We start from the raw sequence: 17,557 nt of genomic DNA, 5'->3' as shown, positions 1-17,557 counted from the left end.
GACACATTAGATGCATTTAAAATGTGCACTCTTTTTTAAATAAAGAGTACACGCAACATAATTCAAGCTGGACTGCATGCAGTATGAGGGAAAAGAAGCTCAGTTACGCGCATATATATATACGTGTATAGAAACTTTCGTACGAATAGGCACTTATGTTTAAATCATATGTACACACATTCACATGTTCCACCTCATGCCAAATGCTAAAACGCTTCACCCTTTCAGTTTACATAAACGTGAGCATAATTCTCACACACACTCTTTTTCTTTTTTCTTTTTTTTTTTCCTTTTTTTTTTTTTTTTGCGACAGATTTTTTCTCCTTCGCACTAGGAGTCAGGAAAAAACTGAAAATAATGTTCCGCTAATTTTCTAAAATTTGTAGATTTGTAAATTTCACAAACTCTACAAGCAAAAGGGGAAAACAGCGGGGGAGGAAAAATGAAAAAATATAAAAATAAAAATGAAAAAAATTCAAGCCAAGATAAATCTCCTTATTACTAAATGCTTTTTTTTTGCTCAATTCCTGTTCCCTCTCTTTTTAAAAAAAAAAAAAAAAAAAAAAGCAAACAGTTGACAAAAGCAGAAAAACAGATCCTACGCATTTTAAAAAAAATATTTTGCGAAAGAATGAACTTTCATTTTTTATTTCCTCCTTTCTGTAACCCTTTAAAGAATCAGTATTTGTAGCAAGTGTAATAAGTAACGTTCTACAGACACATATGTGTTGAACTTGCGCGCTCAGAAAAAGATGAATTACGGAGTAACAAAAAATGCAATTCATATAAGCCATAAAAGAAAGGTTAAATGCTAAGTCTCCTTATTAGTTGGTTCTCCTTCCTCCGCCCCATTTCTCGCATTCATCTGAAAATGTGAAACAATTCCTCATTCATCCTCCCCGTTCAAAAGTGATGCCTTATACATATATAATATGAACGTGCTAATTTTTTTAACTCCGAGGGGAAGCAAAAATTGAACTCACTGTGCGTGCAGAAGAGGTGAAATGGTTCTGTAGTGACAGATACCGACGATTCTGGAGGGAGGGTTACAAAAATGTGGGGGAAAAAATGAAGTAAAGCATTTGAACTTTCTGTACACCCCACTCTTCCTCATAGGGGAAAAAATCTGAAAAAAAAAAATTGCATAATTTGGACGCGGATACGTCTACATTATGGTGGCGACGTAAAAAAAAAAAAAGGAAAAAATAGGAAAATACCCCATACGCATAGGCTGCACAGGTGAGAAGTGTACCTAGGGAAATGCGAAGAATCTGCATCCTTCACAAATGTGCTTCCATAATGCATAGTGCCTTTTAAAATGGTAAAAAAAATAACAGTGTGTATGAAGTGACACTCTAACCATAGTGATCAGAATGTTCTCTTGGTAAATCAGTGCACTGAGAATGAATTTACAGAGTGCTGCGATCAATTGGTTTTCTCATCTTTACGATCAAAGGAGTTGCTGTTCTTGAACAACAAACATTTTTTCTTATTAAGCTGTACCTTTAGCAAAAATATATATGTACGTATATATGTATGTGTATTCATTTTTGCAAGACATAAGGACAAAAAAGGGGAAAATGGATATTTTGTGTCATGAGAACAACGTGAAGGGGAAGTCGCACAGGGTTGAAAGTGGGAGATGAAAAAATGGGGAGAAAAAGTGGGCGTTCGGTTTAGGCGCAGAATACGAAGGAGCAAGGCGTGCTTTCGGTGCGTTGGCCAAGTGGTGGACAGAGGTCAACATTTGCACTGCTTATTCTTCCATTCCATCGCCAACTTGTCCAACAGATCAACTGATCAACCCCGGGGGTCTACATAAACTGGTGCTTCTTCATACGGATAAAGTACAGCAAAGACAGGAGGAATGCGAAAACGGCGGTGATGATAAAAAATATTCCGATCAAAGTGGTATTGAGGTAAAAATCTGCATTCGAAATGACTATAATTTTCGTGTCGCTGATTTTAAAGTTATTTTCGATATAAATGTAAAAGGGAAAAACTAAGGGGCCATCAAATTTAGCATATAATCGTTTAACATAATTAAAAGCAGAAGGAATAACCCAGTTCATAAAGTGGCTATTTTCAACTGCCTTCCCAGCTTTTTTATATTTTAAAGTTTGCGGCAAGACAACTAGCTTGTCATTCGTTTCAGCATGCTCCTGCAATATCTGTAATTGAACATCTTCATCCATCCAAAAGTATATATTTTTTTTGTGCAAATTAATAATTTCACGAGTTGGATTTTTAAAAAACTTTCGATAATATTTGATGGTGATATCTTCAGGCATTTGTTTCAATGGCAAAGGAGTTGGGAATGGAGATTCATCTGGTTCCTTATCATAAAAAATATAGCTATCTGTAAATACATTCCATTGTAGTATGCCACAAGGGTGTAGTATTTTCCTTATCCCATTTTGCTCATATGTAATTAAAGGGAAACATTCACTAAGTTCTTTTTCTTGTAAAAACAAATCTCCATGTAGTTGTTCTTTTTTAAAACTTGTCAAAAAACGGTAGTGATTTTGCTCCACTCCAGAAATTTCATAATGGATGTTTATTGGTCCCTTGAGTTCTTTTAAATTTTCATTTCCCTTACAATGTTCAGGCGTTACTTTAACGATAGAATATTTTGTATAGGCTTGACTTTTGTACTCATAAGGGATTCTGCATTCGATGTATTTTGAGCTGATTATGAGGATGGCTATACCAAGGAGAAGGTTGAAGAGAAACAGAAAAAGTAAAAACACTATGATTGAGCAGTATGTGGGCACCCAGATCGGTCCTACCACTTTTTCCATTCTATACCACTGCACAAATTTGTGTAGCCATTTTACACATCTCGCGCTTTTCTTGTAACTCAACTGTTTCCGCATTTTGGAAATATCCCCATCCCGTCTAGGGATCCTCATGTTATGCTCGTCGTTGTGGGAGAAGTGAGCGAAGTAACGGCTAGGCGGGGCTTTTACTCCCTCATGTGTTTAAACCTCCGCGGGTATATTATACCCCCAACTGGTGCAGCCTTCTTCTTTTTGCCTCCTTCTCCAATGCATTCTAGTACAGAAGAAAAATTCTTCCACTAGCATCCTTTTAACAGAACCATGTCCGATATTTGCCCCCCGCGAATTGGAAAATGTGTGTACTCAGAATGTAATTACGCGCATATACGTGTATGTATGTATTCATTTTACGCAAATGTGGTTGTCCTTTTAGCGCTCTTTTTTCCCACCCCCGCCCTTATACTTTGCATGACAATTTTTTCAGTATACATATATATATATATATATTTTACAGTTTTGCATTTTTTGGAGTTTATTTTCTTATCAATGTTAATAATGCACTCTTTTGGTTTTCACAAAACTGCAGAAAGAGGGACAAAAAGAAAAAAAAATAAATAAATAAATAATGGTGTCAGAACAGTACCATACGTTTGATCTAAAAAGGAGGAAGAAGGGATGGATGTAAATCTACGCGCAATTATACCTTGTTTGTGTGTGCCTTCCTTGTTCCAAAGTTACGATGTGGGTATATGTCACTTTCCGGGGCTCCTTGAACTGGACAGAACCAGTACAGGGAGTTAACCCGCGGGCCTTTCTTTTCCTTTTTCTTTCGCAACAATTTTAAGGGTAATTATTTGTGCCCAATAAAATGCAGTACACATTTCTGTTCCCTTTGTCTAATCCGTCAACCCATCAAAGCATCAACCCATTAGTCTGCTAATCATTTTTGTGTCAACAGGTTCGCATAATGTTTACACCTCGCATGTCAACTGACGTAGGAAGTAACAATCGTTTCAAGTTGCTTTCTTTAGGCAAAAACACTTAATGGTCCCTTCCCACCGCCGTACTCCCAAGCGCAACTGCAAATAGCAGGATTCTAATGATGGGTGCCACTCGAAAGGTTCCTAAAAAGAGGAAGAACAAAATAACAGGTTGCCAATTTTGACATTCGTTTTGTAATTTTCCTCTTCCCTATTTTCCCCTTGTTTTTACGCATCTTCCAATATTAGGTGCAAAACAGCTTAGTATAAATGGCATACACACATTTTCGTAAGGATCATCTGACGAAAAGGAGAAATGCACGTCTTGCGTGTGGAAAACAGTTCGCACAACTAAACGTGTAGTATTGTTCTAAGCAACCTACGTAGACATGCAGTTCCATTACGCCACCATGCAGTCATCTTTAAGTTGAGCGAAGTAGCTTTACCCCCAATGAAGGAACAATGTAGGGTGGGTAAGTTACCCTTATGTGAATTGACAACTTAGTAACTGCGCAAAGCTGTGAAGGAAATTTTTTTAAACTAAGGAACTCCATGCATCACAGGAAATGCGTGTGTGTGTACGTGTGTACTCTAACTTGGTGACGAGACTTTCAGAAGCCTCCGGGGAGAATTTCAACAACGTTGTCACCTCAACTTATACAGAGGCACAGAGCTTAAAAATGGGATTAAAACAAAATCTGCTCAACACATGACAACTGTTTCGTGCATGAGGTTCGGATTAACTAGTCCTCAAATAAGGAGACGGAGCTCGAAAAATAGCTAGCCAATTTTATCAGCAGAAAAAAGGCAACAAGAAAAAAAAAAGAAAAAAAAAAAAAAATGCTTTCCGTAAGGGAATACTTAATACACTCACCTGGATGTTGCAAAAGGTGATGTGTAACTTCTATACAAATGTGATATTATTTTTTTTCCCCCACCCATTGCATTTTCCTCTGTTTATTTTTATATCATCGATTTTGATAAGCAGAAAAAGGAGAAAAAACAAAATAAAAAGATAAAGAGGATGAGATAAATGTGCACACATTTGCGTAATTTCCTTTCCCCCTGTTGGTTAAAACCCCAAGATGCGACATCCCCTTTCGCATTACATATAACGAAGTACACACAACAATCGTATGCACATGTAATTTTTTTTTTTTTTTTTCACATTTCCATGTTTTACCTCTTTTGGTAAAATTAAAAAAGTGGGAAATGATTTAAAAAAGGGTAAATTGATCTTACCCCCCGGGGGGTTACTTTTAAGCAGTTTTATTTCCCTCTGAGGATATACACAAAAAATAGCAAATGGCGGGATTGAGCAACAGACCCTTGAGCTGGGGGGGGTGAGGGGCCGGAAACTGCCCGGCGCTGCCGTTCGTAGGTTGGTTTCTCCTTAGAGCATGGTTACTGGGAGAAAGTTTACCTTATGAACAGTCACTTGGTGAGCGTTCCGGTTAGCTAGTCTCCTCCAGAAGCGAGTGTTGCTTGACAAAGTTCTGAACCAATTGGTTTGGTGTTAGATTTTCTCTTCCCTTTTCCCAGCCTTTCTTCGAAAAAGGGGATTTAGGGGACCTGCTAAAAATGCTTGCACTCAATTATAGCTCTTCAATTGGGGGATTCATTAAAAAAAAAAAAAAAAAATCGCACATGTGTGCCTTCTTGGTACATGCACACACGGGCATACATGCACCTGTTCTTGTAAGCATGTTTGAGCTTAGTGCTTATGTGTACTTAACACGTTTTCTCATTTTATTGCACTTTGCTTATAGGGTGTCATACCCGAGCCCTCGAATCAAGTGAAATAATGGCATAACAATTTTTGTGTTTTTATTGTGTCATTTGCGTGGTGATACTGACATAGTACGAGTATATGTATATATATATATATTTTTCTTTCTTTTTTTTTTTTTTTTTTTGGCTTCATTTACAATTTTCCCCTTTCTCTCGTGGGCATCTCACGTGTGCATAATACATAGCCATTTAAGCACATGTGACGAATGCTCCTGTTGCATGAAAATTGAAGTTTCCCCCCTCCGTACGCACTTATTCTCGTGCACATGCAGACTTGTGCGGGATGTATACGGACGAGCACCTTGCCAATGGAAGTTCCATTCGAATAAGCCAGGCCACCAAAATAAGAAAGCGCTTTTAACAGCATTTTGATAAAATTAACGCTTTTGAAAAACTCCGACCGAGTCAAAATCTGCACCCCTAAAAAAGGTGATGCAAGTCTGCGTCACTCCAACCAGTTTTGATAGCTAGCCCTTTTTCCCCTAGCAGGTGCATCGCCAAGGTTGAGCCCTGATAGAAATGAAAATAAATAAAACAATAATAAAAAAATAGTAAGCTATCCGCTGAAACACGAGGAAGTTAGCGCGATAAGGTTACGCAACCAAATACAAGTGCAGCACGCAGCTACTGGAAGGAGCAAACTGAACCATGGAAAACTTTTTCACGAAAAAAGTACAAAACGTGTTTGCAATTTTGAAGAGAAACAACCAGGAGGAGGGAGACAATTCCCATGGCGAAACGAAAAAGATTAAATCTGATGACGCGGGAGAAAATGATAAAAAAAAAAATGCCTCTCCCAAAGTGCCTACAGAAAAGGACACGAAGAGAAAGCTCAACAATGATGCAACCGCCCGTACGGACAGAAAGGAAAACGTGTCCACAGAAGCAACAGATAATGATCATAGCTTAATTAAAAAAAGGAAGTTAATAAAGCTACACAACAAGGAAAATGTCTACCTAATTGATAATTTTATCAATATAAAAAAATCCAGTGAGAGTAATTATTCCAATGGGAAGGACGTGAAAAAGAAGGGAACATCCATTCCAACGACGGGTACCTCTCCCACTATTCTCAATAAGGTCACATTGAATACCCCCAACATTTGCAATTTATTTTCGATCAAGAAGGACGAAATTGACAAGAAAGGCAAGGTGCAGGAGACGAGGCTTATTAACAGCAGTGCACAAAGTGAAGGTGATCTTGAACAGACACCAGAAAAACATTTGAAAGAACAAGCCGAAATGGACAATAGCCTCAAAAAGGGAAAGAATACCAATTTAATTACCACGATTAATACATGCACAAAGAAGGAGGAAGAAGAAGAAGAGGACGAAAAGGGAACAGTCGAGAAGAAAAAGAACCACCTGAAGGAAGAGCAGAATGATCAAGCCTTTTTAAGAAACATCACCGATAAAAAAAGTGAAATGAAAAAACAAAAAACCAATCATGTCATAATAAACACAAATAATGCGAACCAAAAAGATAATTCACTTTCTGCTAAGGATACCGGAGGGGAGAAAAAGTTTAACAGAATTGATGAAATTTTTAAAAACCTCATAGAGGAAAGTAAGAAAAAAGAGAAACAGTTAAGCATTCCCGACAGTAGTAGAAGTACACCTTGTCATGTAAACCATATTAACACCCCTCATGGGGATAGTGCCCTAAATGAAAATGAAAAGGTACAAAACTTGGATGATGAGTCTGAGTCTACAAAAAGGGTGGATGAATGTAACCCTAATGGTAACGCCGTTATAGGTAATGCCAAAGGTAAAATTATGACGCAGGAAACGTTACATGAAGATGGCGAACCAGGTGAGCAAGGGCAAGAGGGACAATCTCCCACCCATGAAATGAAGCTCCAAAGAGAAGAGCTACCCCAGTGGAACGGCAGTCATGATAGTTTGGCGGTGGCCAAAACGGACAGTCCCATTCCCAGCCCATGTAGCAGCGTGCTAAGTGGTACCGGAAGAAGTCTTCATAGCCTCTCTGTCAGCCCTGATAAGGAGGACATCAAGTCCATGGATGAGAACCAACCCGAGGAACAGGTCCCCCTTTGTGGGGATGACAAGAGCACCCCCCAATCTGAGGGCGCGACTGTGGAAGATCCCGCGTGCGAACCAAGCGAAACGGATGAGGTAGACATTTTGAATATAAAATTCCCGCAGTTTGCAATGAACCAAAGCAAAAAGCTAATAAACGAAACAAATGAATTTTTCAACATGTACGATTTGGAACTTAAAGTCGAACATTTGCCCATGGTTATCCCCAGTGATTTAAAATTATTGATGGAAAGAAAAAAAAAAATTGTTTGCATAATTAGTGATTATAAAAATGAGTTGAGACAGAGGAGCACTAATTCCAGAAGGGAAGAAAAAAAGAAAAAGGGGAAGGATGGACACGAAGGTCAAGTTCAAACGGTGGTGGAAGCAACATCGTTGGGTGAAGTAACTTCGGAAAAACAGGAAAATGAGGCTACCCCAGGGAAGTGCCTACCACACGATAATAATAATGATAATGATAATAATGGTAATAATAATGATAATAATAATAATAATAATAATGGTAATGATAATGATAATAATGATAATAATAATAACAATAATAATAGTGGTATCGTACGTGAGGAACTTGAAATTGCACATGAACCCACTGTGAGTCCGAAGACGGAGGAAGTAAAGCCCGAACTACCAATGATGGAAAATAAGACCCCCGTTAAAAACTGCGAAACGGTGACTGATCAATGCGATGTTGAGTTTGTTCCAGAAAGTAGGAATCGTTCCTTCGCCAAAGGAACGGAAAATCATGTGCAAGACGGACTTAATCAGGAAGAAGTGAAAAAGGGAAACAAGCATCTGCAGGGAAGGAAAAAAAGAAAGGGCGAGGAGAAGAAACTTGAAACGGGGCCCACATCGTACGATAGCATGAACTACCTGAGTGATGACGATAAGGAAATGGTAGAGAGGGAGCACAGAAATTTTTTGAACCTTCTGGAGAAGGTGAATCGTGGGAACTGCGCCGGAGGGGTGGTCAACCAACCAAATGAAGAGCAGCAAGGGGAGGATACAATTCATATGGACACCGCGCCGCAAGTGGAAAAAACAGAAGTAAGCAAGGAAGAATTCATCAAAAGCCTCATGGAAGACCTAACCCAAAATTGCAGTGAAGAAAAGAACTACGAGGAGCACAAGGAAATAAAAGACGAAGAAACGAAATTTCAAAAACTGAAAGAATCCATAACACGCATAAAAATGATAGAAAAAAAAATTGATGTACTTCTTAGCAGTAGTGAGAACCTTTTTAAGTACACGAACATGTACAGGCGTCGACAAATTTTACATGAAAAAATGCTAACGAATTGGAGTTATGTACAGAATTCAGTGAATAAAAAAAACGATGTAAGAAATAGGAACCTTCCATTTCAACTACTAGAACTGGATAAAGATTTGACGGAAAATATACCGAAAGTTTATCACGACATCTTGTTGGACGAATTTGCAGGCATCATAATTACGTTAAATATAAGCTCGTCCAAAACAACTGTGGATGGAAATTCAATTCATGTTCAGAAAATTGTCTGTGGTTGTCTAATTGAGTATTTAGATACTTCCGAAATTAACATCAAGTGTATCTGGGCTCATCCATTTTTGAATGCAAAATCTACTTATTACATTTTAAGCGCATTTTTGCCCAGAGTCATTTTAGAGGCATTCCTAAATTATAGGACACCATCACAGAAGCAAGTTCTTCCCAAAGAGTTAGTGGATTCTTCCGCTCTTGAGGTAGAGCACAAGGAAGATGGGTCCCCCAAGCAGATGATCCAAACGAAAAAGAAGAAAAGCTTTTATGATAGGTTACATCAACTTAAGGAGAATGACACAAATGAAGGGAAAACTATGAAGAAAAAAAATGAGAGGAAAAGGATGGATAATAGTAACATAGACGAAGAAGATGCTTTTTTTAGCAATTTCGCTATTCAGCAGTACCCCGCAATGTACTTTCTAAATTTTAGTAAAGACTGTGCGGAGCTCCTACAAAAGTTCGATATGCACACTGTTGAAGCTGATAGGAAGAATGAAGAAGGGAGCAGACACTACAGTTATCCTACCTGGGAGGAGGACCCCCCACATGAGGAAGATCTCCCTTGTGAAGAAGATAGACAAGATAGCGAAGCAGAAGGAAAAAACAAATCAGGAGGAAACAAATCAGATAAGTTCCTACACATCATCTTTAGCGACATTGATATTTTTCCCAGACAGTGCTACCTTATCCTCTGCTCGTATAAGTACATGTGCTTAAATATGCATTACGACACGGACTGCTATTCTGTGCACTACGATCTGAATTTAAAAAATATTCAAAAGGAAAATATCGGGAAAAATACCGAGTTGTCCAACGTGTGCCCCTGCACGTCTGTGAAAGACATTTCCTCAGATGCGGAAGACTCTTACGATCGGATTATCGGTGAGAAGAGAAATAGAGAAAACATAGTACCAGCAGTCTATCGAACGAAGTTGTTACTTCGATCTTACCGTGCATGTGAAATGTTCTATTTTCACCTTCCACTTATGTTTCCTTTTTTTTTTTTTTTTTTTTTTTTTTTCTACCGCGCAGGATGTAGCGAGCTGTACATGTACTACATGATGCCGAAACGGGAAGAACGCGAAAAATTGGGGTTGTTGGAAAGGAATGGGTGGAGAGACTTAATCCCAAACACCTTTAATGAAGACATAAGTGAAAATATTTCCAAAATTGTTAAAACAAGAACCAGCGTAAGTAACCTGTATGACCACATTTCCATACAGAACAAACAGAATGAAAAGAATTACACTACGGCATATATAAATAAATACGAATGGTGTGGATTAAAAATGAAGGACATTCGAAACATGATGAATGAGGACTTTAATTATGAGTCGCCCAAGAAGAAGTAATGTTGGATGTAGAATATACCCTCTGTGGGGAAGGCATGATAGCGATGGTTAGCAGTATGCGAACGTATGAGTAGTCACCCAAGTGTCAATACATGTCAACTCGTAATTGACCTCCTCCCTGATCACGCAAAAAAGCTTCAATTATCACGACGCTTCACTTCACGCTTGTGTGCTTACCCCTCTACACATGTCAATTTCATCCCCATTTTTAACGAAAAAAAAAAGGATAGGAAAACAGTCCTTTCAGTCTACCTACATTACGGTACCTATTTCATTTGTTCGCCTTATGAAATGTGTCAATAATTCCTACTTTCATTTTTTTAACCGAATTAAAAGTGCACGTAAAAGGGGGAGGCGAGAGTACGGTGAAAAACCGTTTAAATCTTATCCCCTCTATACGCATATTTTTAAAATTTCAATAGTTTAAAAAAAAAAAAAAAAAATATAAATAATTGTTTTAGCTAATTATTGACCATAGAACAAATTTGTAGAGGCGCAGTTTCGGGGGTGGAAAAATGCGTCATTATGGTAGAAAAAAAGATCACCAAAAAATTGTAGACGATGGAACATGCACATATTGACAAATATGAGTAGAGCAGCCATAAATGTGGTAAAACAATTTGGTGGGGCCTTTGCCCCTCCCGAGGTGTCCTTCTTCAGTGGGTGTAAGTCTTCATCTTATTGTACTCCTCGACGTCCTTCTTTGCCATGAGTTTTACTTTCTTGTATTTTTCCCTATTTCGGCGCACCCTCTCTTGCTCCTCCTTGGCTTTAAGGGCCAAAAGGTAGTTGTTTTCCTTCTTCAGCTGCAAAGTGGGAAGAAAGGGGAAATATATGTAGGAAAAGACACAGGCAATTGGGTAGTAAATGGCCGAGGCGAAGTGAATAAGAGTTTAATGGCCATATGTGCCTCCACACATGCCTCCAAAAAGAAGGCCAAACAGAAAAATAGCCGCTCTATCGTTACCTCGTTGTAGTCCAGCTTCTTCTGCTGCTTCATCTTCTTACGCTGGGCCTTCATCTCCGCAAACTTGGCCTGCCCGCTCTGCATGATGAGGAAGTCCTTAGGGTTTCTGCTGTTGGCATATTTCGGGGTAAACATCTGAATGCCACTATGTTGCAAATTGTGAGAAACTATAGGTGTGATCTCATACGTACTGGAATGGTCCATTAACTTATATGTGTACAATAAAAAGAGAAAGTACTTTTCCTCCTTTCCTTGATACTTCACGAAGGGACTATCAGCGGCAACCAAGTAATCATCCCTCACTTGGACGCTTCCAAAATCTTCTACAATTTTCGTAAGGTTCACTTCCCCATCCACTTTCTTTATATAACTTAGAAAGTTGACAAATAAAAACAGGAGGCATGGACGCACTATGTGATTGATCAATATGTAGGCGTTAAATTGTTTGTCCAGATAGGCCTTCAAAAAAAGGATTACATTTTTGAACGTGTTAAAAGAGAGTTCGTAATAGTGATCCTTCTCCTGCACGAGGATTTTCTCATCGCTGTAATTCCTTTCACCTTTGCTGTCTCTTTCCATCTGTAACTTCCCCCTCCTGTTATGAATAATGCCGTACAAAAGGGTGTTTAAAATTTTGAAAGAGAGATAAAAGAAACTCTGGCTATATTTTTTACTATTATCCAAAAATATATTATAAATATTCAACAAAATGATGGCTTTTTTTAGTTGTTTCTTTTTGGAAAAAATTCCGAGGTCGCTCTTCACATCGGCTCTGGTGTTGCTCTGTGCGTCTGTCTGGTTTTTCTTGTTTGATTTGACCACGTCGACCATTTCAAAACGCTTAAAAGAGAATGCCCGCTCGATGTTCTGTATGCACTCCTCCATGCTACTCGCACTGGTATACGTGTCCCTGCTACACATATCCTGATAACCCCCCTCATCTTCACCAAGAGACAAATTAGCATTGATCGAATGGAAGTACTTATAAAATATATACTCTACCAATTCGATTAAGTAACCCATTAGAGGAATTCTTTCTTCCTTTTCGCTTAAAAGATTCTCCCCTTTCAAATGAGCAAACTTATGAAACAATTTTTCGTCCTCTACCCTATTTTTGTTAATGTCTGTTAGGAGGTGCTCAATGGAGATGTTTTCTCCTAAAGTGTCAGCTCCGTCCTTCTCGAAACGGGACCTCTCATTCCCTTTTCCTGTCTGACTTTGCCGATTACTTTCGATGCCCTCAATTGGGTATATAATCAGCGCTAAAAGGATAACTGCAAAGTGGACGTATGATATGATTCCCTCATCTGCTGCACGATCCCCACTTAGGTGGGGTTGGTACTCTTCTAAAATATCACTAAACAAATCGGCACTTTTCAAAATTCTGGAATATATGTGCACATCATATGCCTTCCCGTGGGCGCCTTTATTGGACTCTACGTACTCAGCTAGGGTGTCTCTTTTTTTCCTGTAAAATAAATTGGCCTTCCCCTTTCCTTGGATTTTGCAGAAAATTATCAAAAGGAGAAAAGACATGTAGAGATACAACTCTGTTTTCATGGGATGGCAAAAGTCCACAATTATGTCCTTGTAATTCTCTATAAAATTTTGTACACTTAAACCATATTTAAAACATCGGTAAATTTTTAAGATACAATAATCCATTAGGGAGAAAAAGAAAGAAGAATGGGGAATGCTCTTCTCCTTTTTTTTATTAAACATATTTAAATGGTATACTCTGTATAGCATTTTTTTCTGGGCACTAAAATTATGACTATCCAAAAGTGCGATTACATGCTCCAACTGGTATTGTTTTTTTTCTATAGAAATATAAGCTGGTAAGTTTTCTCCTTTTTCATCACCTGATTCGTTGGAAAAATAGCTACACAATTCTTTGTTACCATTCAGTAGAAACTTCTCCAGCATTCTGCTCATTTTCTCTTTTGATATGCTCACTACCGTTTCGTCTATAAAAGGAAGTTTTTTTTTTTCACGAAACAGTTGGTCAATCGTTTCATTGTCGCTGTCGTCTGACAGACACCAAACTGAATATTCCTTCTGATTATCGGACTCTTCCGTTTTTTTCTTTTTTTTGTAAATGGAAAATTTTGATTCTTTCAATTCTTCGCCACTTTCATTCGTTTTATGACCAAGCAACTGCGACTTCGAGGTATCCTCCTCCCTCTGAATGGATTCATTTGCTCCTTGTTCTGTTGAGCCTTCGGAGGCATTTCCATCTCCGTGTTGCTCATTCTGGCTATCTTCCTCCGATTCATCCTTTGCTTCCCACCCGGATTCTATAACCAGTCCGTCCTCCAACTCCGATTCGTCTTCCACTTCCCATCCGTCAACTTCGTCCTCATCATCCCCAGCATTTTCCTCCTCGTCCACTTTCTCTTCTTCGTTTAATTCTTCCTCGTCAACTTCTTCATCGTCAACTTCCTCTGCATCTTCCTCTTCATCTTCCTCGTCGTTGTCTTCCTCCTCGGCCCCGTCCATCTCCATTTGCACCTTCCTCTTTCTGTTTGCCCCCTTTTCGTCACTCTCGGTTCGTTTCTTCCCTCGCTCATTTGCGTTCACCAATGGGTCTCGTTTTTGTTCCTCTTTTCTGGCCACCCCCAATCCTAGCTTCTTAATTTCTCCGTTATGGCTTCGCGCCTTTGTGAACGCCTGGGCCACCCCCCTTTCGAGGTCCACATTTTGTTTCACACCCCCAGTCGTTCCAGGCAAAGAAAGGACGCTGTTTTTAATGACTTCAAAATGTTTATCAATTTCGCGTAACTTTTCCTTAATTTCGTACTTTTTAATTTTCCATAATTTTTTCTTCTCGATTTTTTCCTGAACAAAATTATTCACCATCGCATCACTCTTCCTCTTGCCTTTGCGGGAACCCCCCCCTGACCAATTCTCCCCGCTGTCCAAGGAGCTATCATCCGAATAATCACCCTCCCCGTATACATCATTGGTACTAATATGCTTATCTTTTAAAAAGGAATCATTGTTCAGGTTAAAAATATTTCCTTTCTTAAACCTTGCGCTGTTTTTATGTCCCTCCTTATTTTTTCTCTTATCAATAAATTTGTTCGTTTTTCTTTCATTTTTGTAATAATTCAGAATGTCCTTGTACCTTTCGCTTGGTTCCCTTTTCGTGGGGATATGCTTCTTGCCGCTTTTTACTCGTAGGATGTTCCTCTTCCGCTTGACTTTGCTTGCCTTCGTGTCAAAAACGTTTTGCCTCATGGTGACGTGGAAGGGCAGAACATCTTTGGCCTTTACGCTATGGATTCAGAATGCTTATTACAGACTACTCACCCTGTTCTGCTTCTCCCGTGCGGGTTCTTAAACAAAAGTCCCAACAACGCGGATTGTTTCCTCCTCTTTTATCAAACGGGATGTCATGAAATCTCATTACCTTTGCAATTTTGCTTGCGAAATGTTACATAACATAGCAATGGATTGTTTATATATTCCCTTCCAAATTAATTTTACCGCAGAAAAAAAAGTAGGAAATGCAACAGGGCGTACAAAATTGTTGTAGATGAATTTTACGAATGAAATTTTTTCCTGGTGTCGATTCGAAATTTCAAAGAATATATTTCCGTTGGGAGGAACCCTTTTCTTTCATTCGACACAGATTTCGCAAAAAAAAAAAAAAAAAAAAAAAAAAAAAAATTATTTACCCAGTATTATGAATACGAAAATAAGTATACGATTCCTTATGAACAATTTTTTTTTTTTTTTATTCCCTTTTTAAAAAAGAGATTTGAATAAACTCGGACTTGGGTTAATAATGGCCATACGTACCTATATGTACAGCCAACAAACAAGACTGCGCAGATAGGTGCCTATTTATTCTAGTTGATGGTGCCACCTATATCCATGGGGAAACAACATTTAGGCCTATATTTTTATAGCACATAGCATACTATGCCCTAAGAAAAGGGGACATCTGTGTATATAGTTTAAATTAAATAAAATTCTGCTCACTTGGGGAATTCCCCTTTTAAAAGGATATGATGGGAATTTTTCATTTGCTTGCGGAGAAGAGGCGTTTGCATTCCACTACACCCATCTGCAGAAAAAAATTTTCCGCTTGGACTTCTGTTGATTCCACGAGTGACTTCGTGTAAAGCGCTTTTAACAGTTTAGTTGCCCGTCCGCTTAGGCAACCAATTTTGTAAAAGCAAGTCACACTGCACGCACCGTCAACGATGTCGCAAATTCCTCATTTGGCTATTTTACTTTAACGAGAGAAAGATTCCCTTTTCGATGTGGCGCTAATGTGTCTTACGCATAGCTGAATAGACCTACGCGCTAGCGCATATTTTGAGATAGCTATTCTAAGTCTCAACTTCGGGTACCTCTCAAAAGATTAACATTTCTTTTAAAAAATGTAACTGTTATTTGATACATAAAAAAAAAAAAGAAAAAAAAAAACTTCATTGGCTACGCAGAAGTATCGTTACATGGATGTACAAATTCTACAATGAAACCTTTTTTCTAGTAGGATACAAAAAAAAAAAAAAAATCCTTATACGAGATAAGTACAAATATACGTGCGTACGAACAGGTGGGCTGAAGCAAGCTGGCCTGCCTACCATTGCGCGTGCACATGTACGTATGAATAAACATATTTACAAAACGCGATCGTGTCCGAACACAGGGTCGCTCTAAACATGATAGAACAAATTGTGCAGCTGAATGCCATGCGAATTAATTAGGTCATAATCTTCTTACCGTTGCGTATTTAAACACACGCACCAGAGGTGTATCTGCAGAGGTATGTGGACGACCTACACATTAACATACATACACGCATGCATGGGAATGTGTCCCCTGCGGTATATATCTTCGTAAAGCATACAACAGGGGATGAAGTAGCAACTTCTTAGAGGAAGATGCCAGCATTTCTTTCTCCTCAGCCACATTTAACATTACTTATTTTATTTTTTTTTTTTTTTTGGGGGGGGATCTACTGTGGTATGACTGGTCATAATTCCAACGTATTAGGCATTTTCATTCTTGCGCACTTCGTGACGAGAGCTGTGGCTTCTACCTACAATTGGAGTGTCTTCGAGCGTAATACTTCGCACAAAAATATTTTGCTCATATTGTGGGTGTCTGACAAAAACTTCCACTCCATCGTTGCATACTTTTTTTTTTTTTTTTCTTCTCTTTCCATTGTTCAAAAAATTGTCTTCCCCTTCTAGTTCAACTTTATAATCCCATTAAGAATTAATATAACAATTAGAGCAATCAAAGCTAAAAATAACAATCCGCACACGCAACAACACATTTTCGTAAGGTGATTTATAGCAATGAAAATGGTTTGCAGAAAAATTCAGATGCCTCTTTTCCAGCTCCTTACAGCAACTTTGTCAGTAATTTTAATTTGTGTATACGCAATTTTTGTCCAATGCGTATGGCACAGCTGTAACTATTTTTTCCCTTTCACTTAAAAATTGTTACCTTAATATATTCACAGATTTCGTAAATATATATAAGCATAAACATGTATGTATACCAAAACTTTGCTTATGAATTTTTTTTTTTTTTTCTTTATCTTTTTATTATATATTTTCTCTACACAAGAGTTTGACAAGTTATTTTTAAGGCTAAAATGATATTACAGGAAGTACAATGATGAATTAGCAATCTTTTCTGTTTTGGTGTTAAAAAATTTTCTTTAAAAAGATGTTTAATTTGAAAAAAAAAAAAAAAATAATAATTTTTTGAAAGAGCTGTGCAAGAGAGGAACAGAATTGCCGTGGAAAAATATTGCTTTCACACGAACGATGCGCACATGCAATTTTTTTTTTTTTTTTTTTTCTTTTCTTATCTTTTAAAATACGTGTTTATGTGCTGCTATTTGTTGCTAACTTGGTCGCATAAGTGATCATGTCATCGCTTTTGGCCATTTGTCCATTTGGCTATTTGGCTATTCGCCATTTGACCATTTCACCACTTAGCGAATTCACCATTTGGCAACTTTTCCACATTGCCACTTGATGCTTTTTTTTTTTTTTTTTTTTTTTTTTTTCCTTAGCTGGCAACGCCTTTTCGTACTTTTTTTTTATGAACCGTTCATACAAATGAAAATTTTTAAC

The 17,557-nt window shown here is 38.1% G+C and overlaps 3 protein-coding genes across 3 annotated transcripts; 1 reads left to right on the top strand and 2 right to left on the bottom strand.

Annotated features, from left to right (window-relative positions):
* Positions 1–1,814: 1,814 nt before the first annotated feature.
* PKNH_0931400 (LEM3/CDC50 family protein, putative) lies at positions 1,815–2,912 on the bottom strand (the record flags this gene model as incomplete). Its single annotated transcript, XM_002259302.1, has 1 exon — positions 1,815–2,912. The coding sequence occupies one exon, from the start codon at positions 2,910–2,912 to the stop codon at positions 1,815–1,817; it is 1,098 nt and encodes a 365-aa protein (XP_002259338.1).
* A 3,287-nt stretch (positions 2,913–6,199) lies between these two features.
* On the top strand, positions 6,200–10,483 carry PKNH_0931300 (conserved Plasmodium protein, unknown function; the record flags this gene model as incomplete). The annotated part of the gene is made up of 2 exons (XM_002259301.1): positions 6,200–10,013; positions 10,164–10,483. 2 exons carry the CDS (start codon positions 6,200–6,202, stop codon positions 10,481–10,483), a joined length of 4,134 nt encoding a protein of 1,377 aa, XP_002259337.1.
* A 656-nt stretch (positions 10,484–11,139) lies between these two features.
* Positions 11,140–14,690, bottom strand: PKNH_0931200 (conserved Plasmodium protein, unknown function; the record flags this gene model as incomplete). Its single annotated transcript, XM_002259300.1, has 2 exons — positions 11,140–11,289; positions 11,451–14,690. The coding sequence occupies 2 exons, from the start codon at positions 14,688–14,690 to the stop codon at positions 11,140–11,142; spliced, it is 3,390 nt and encodes a 1,129-aa protein (XP_002259336.1).
* Positions 14,691–17,557: the final 2,867 nt, after the last annotated feature.

The sequence above is a fragment of the Plasmodium knowlesi genome, assembly GCF_000006355.2.
Source record: "Plasmodium knowlesi strain H genome assembly, chromosome: 9".
In the NCBI taxonomy this organism is placed as follows: Eukaryota; Apicomplexa; class Aconoidasida; order Haemosporida; family Plasmodiidae; genus Plasmodium; species Plasmodium knowlesi.
This window is presented reverse-complemented; position numbering and strand designations above follow the sequence as displayed.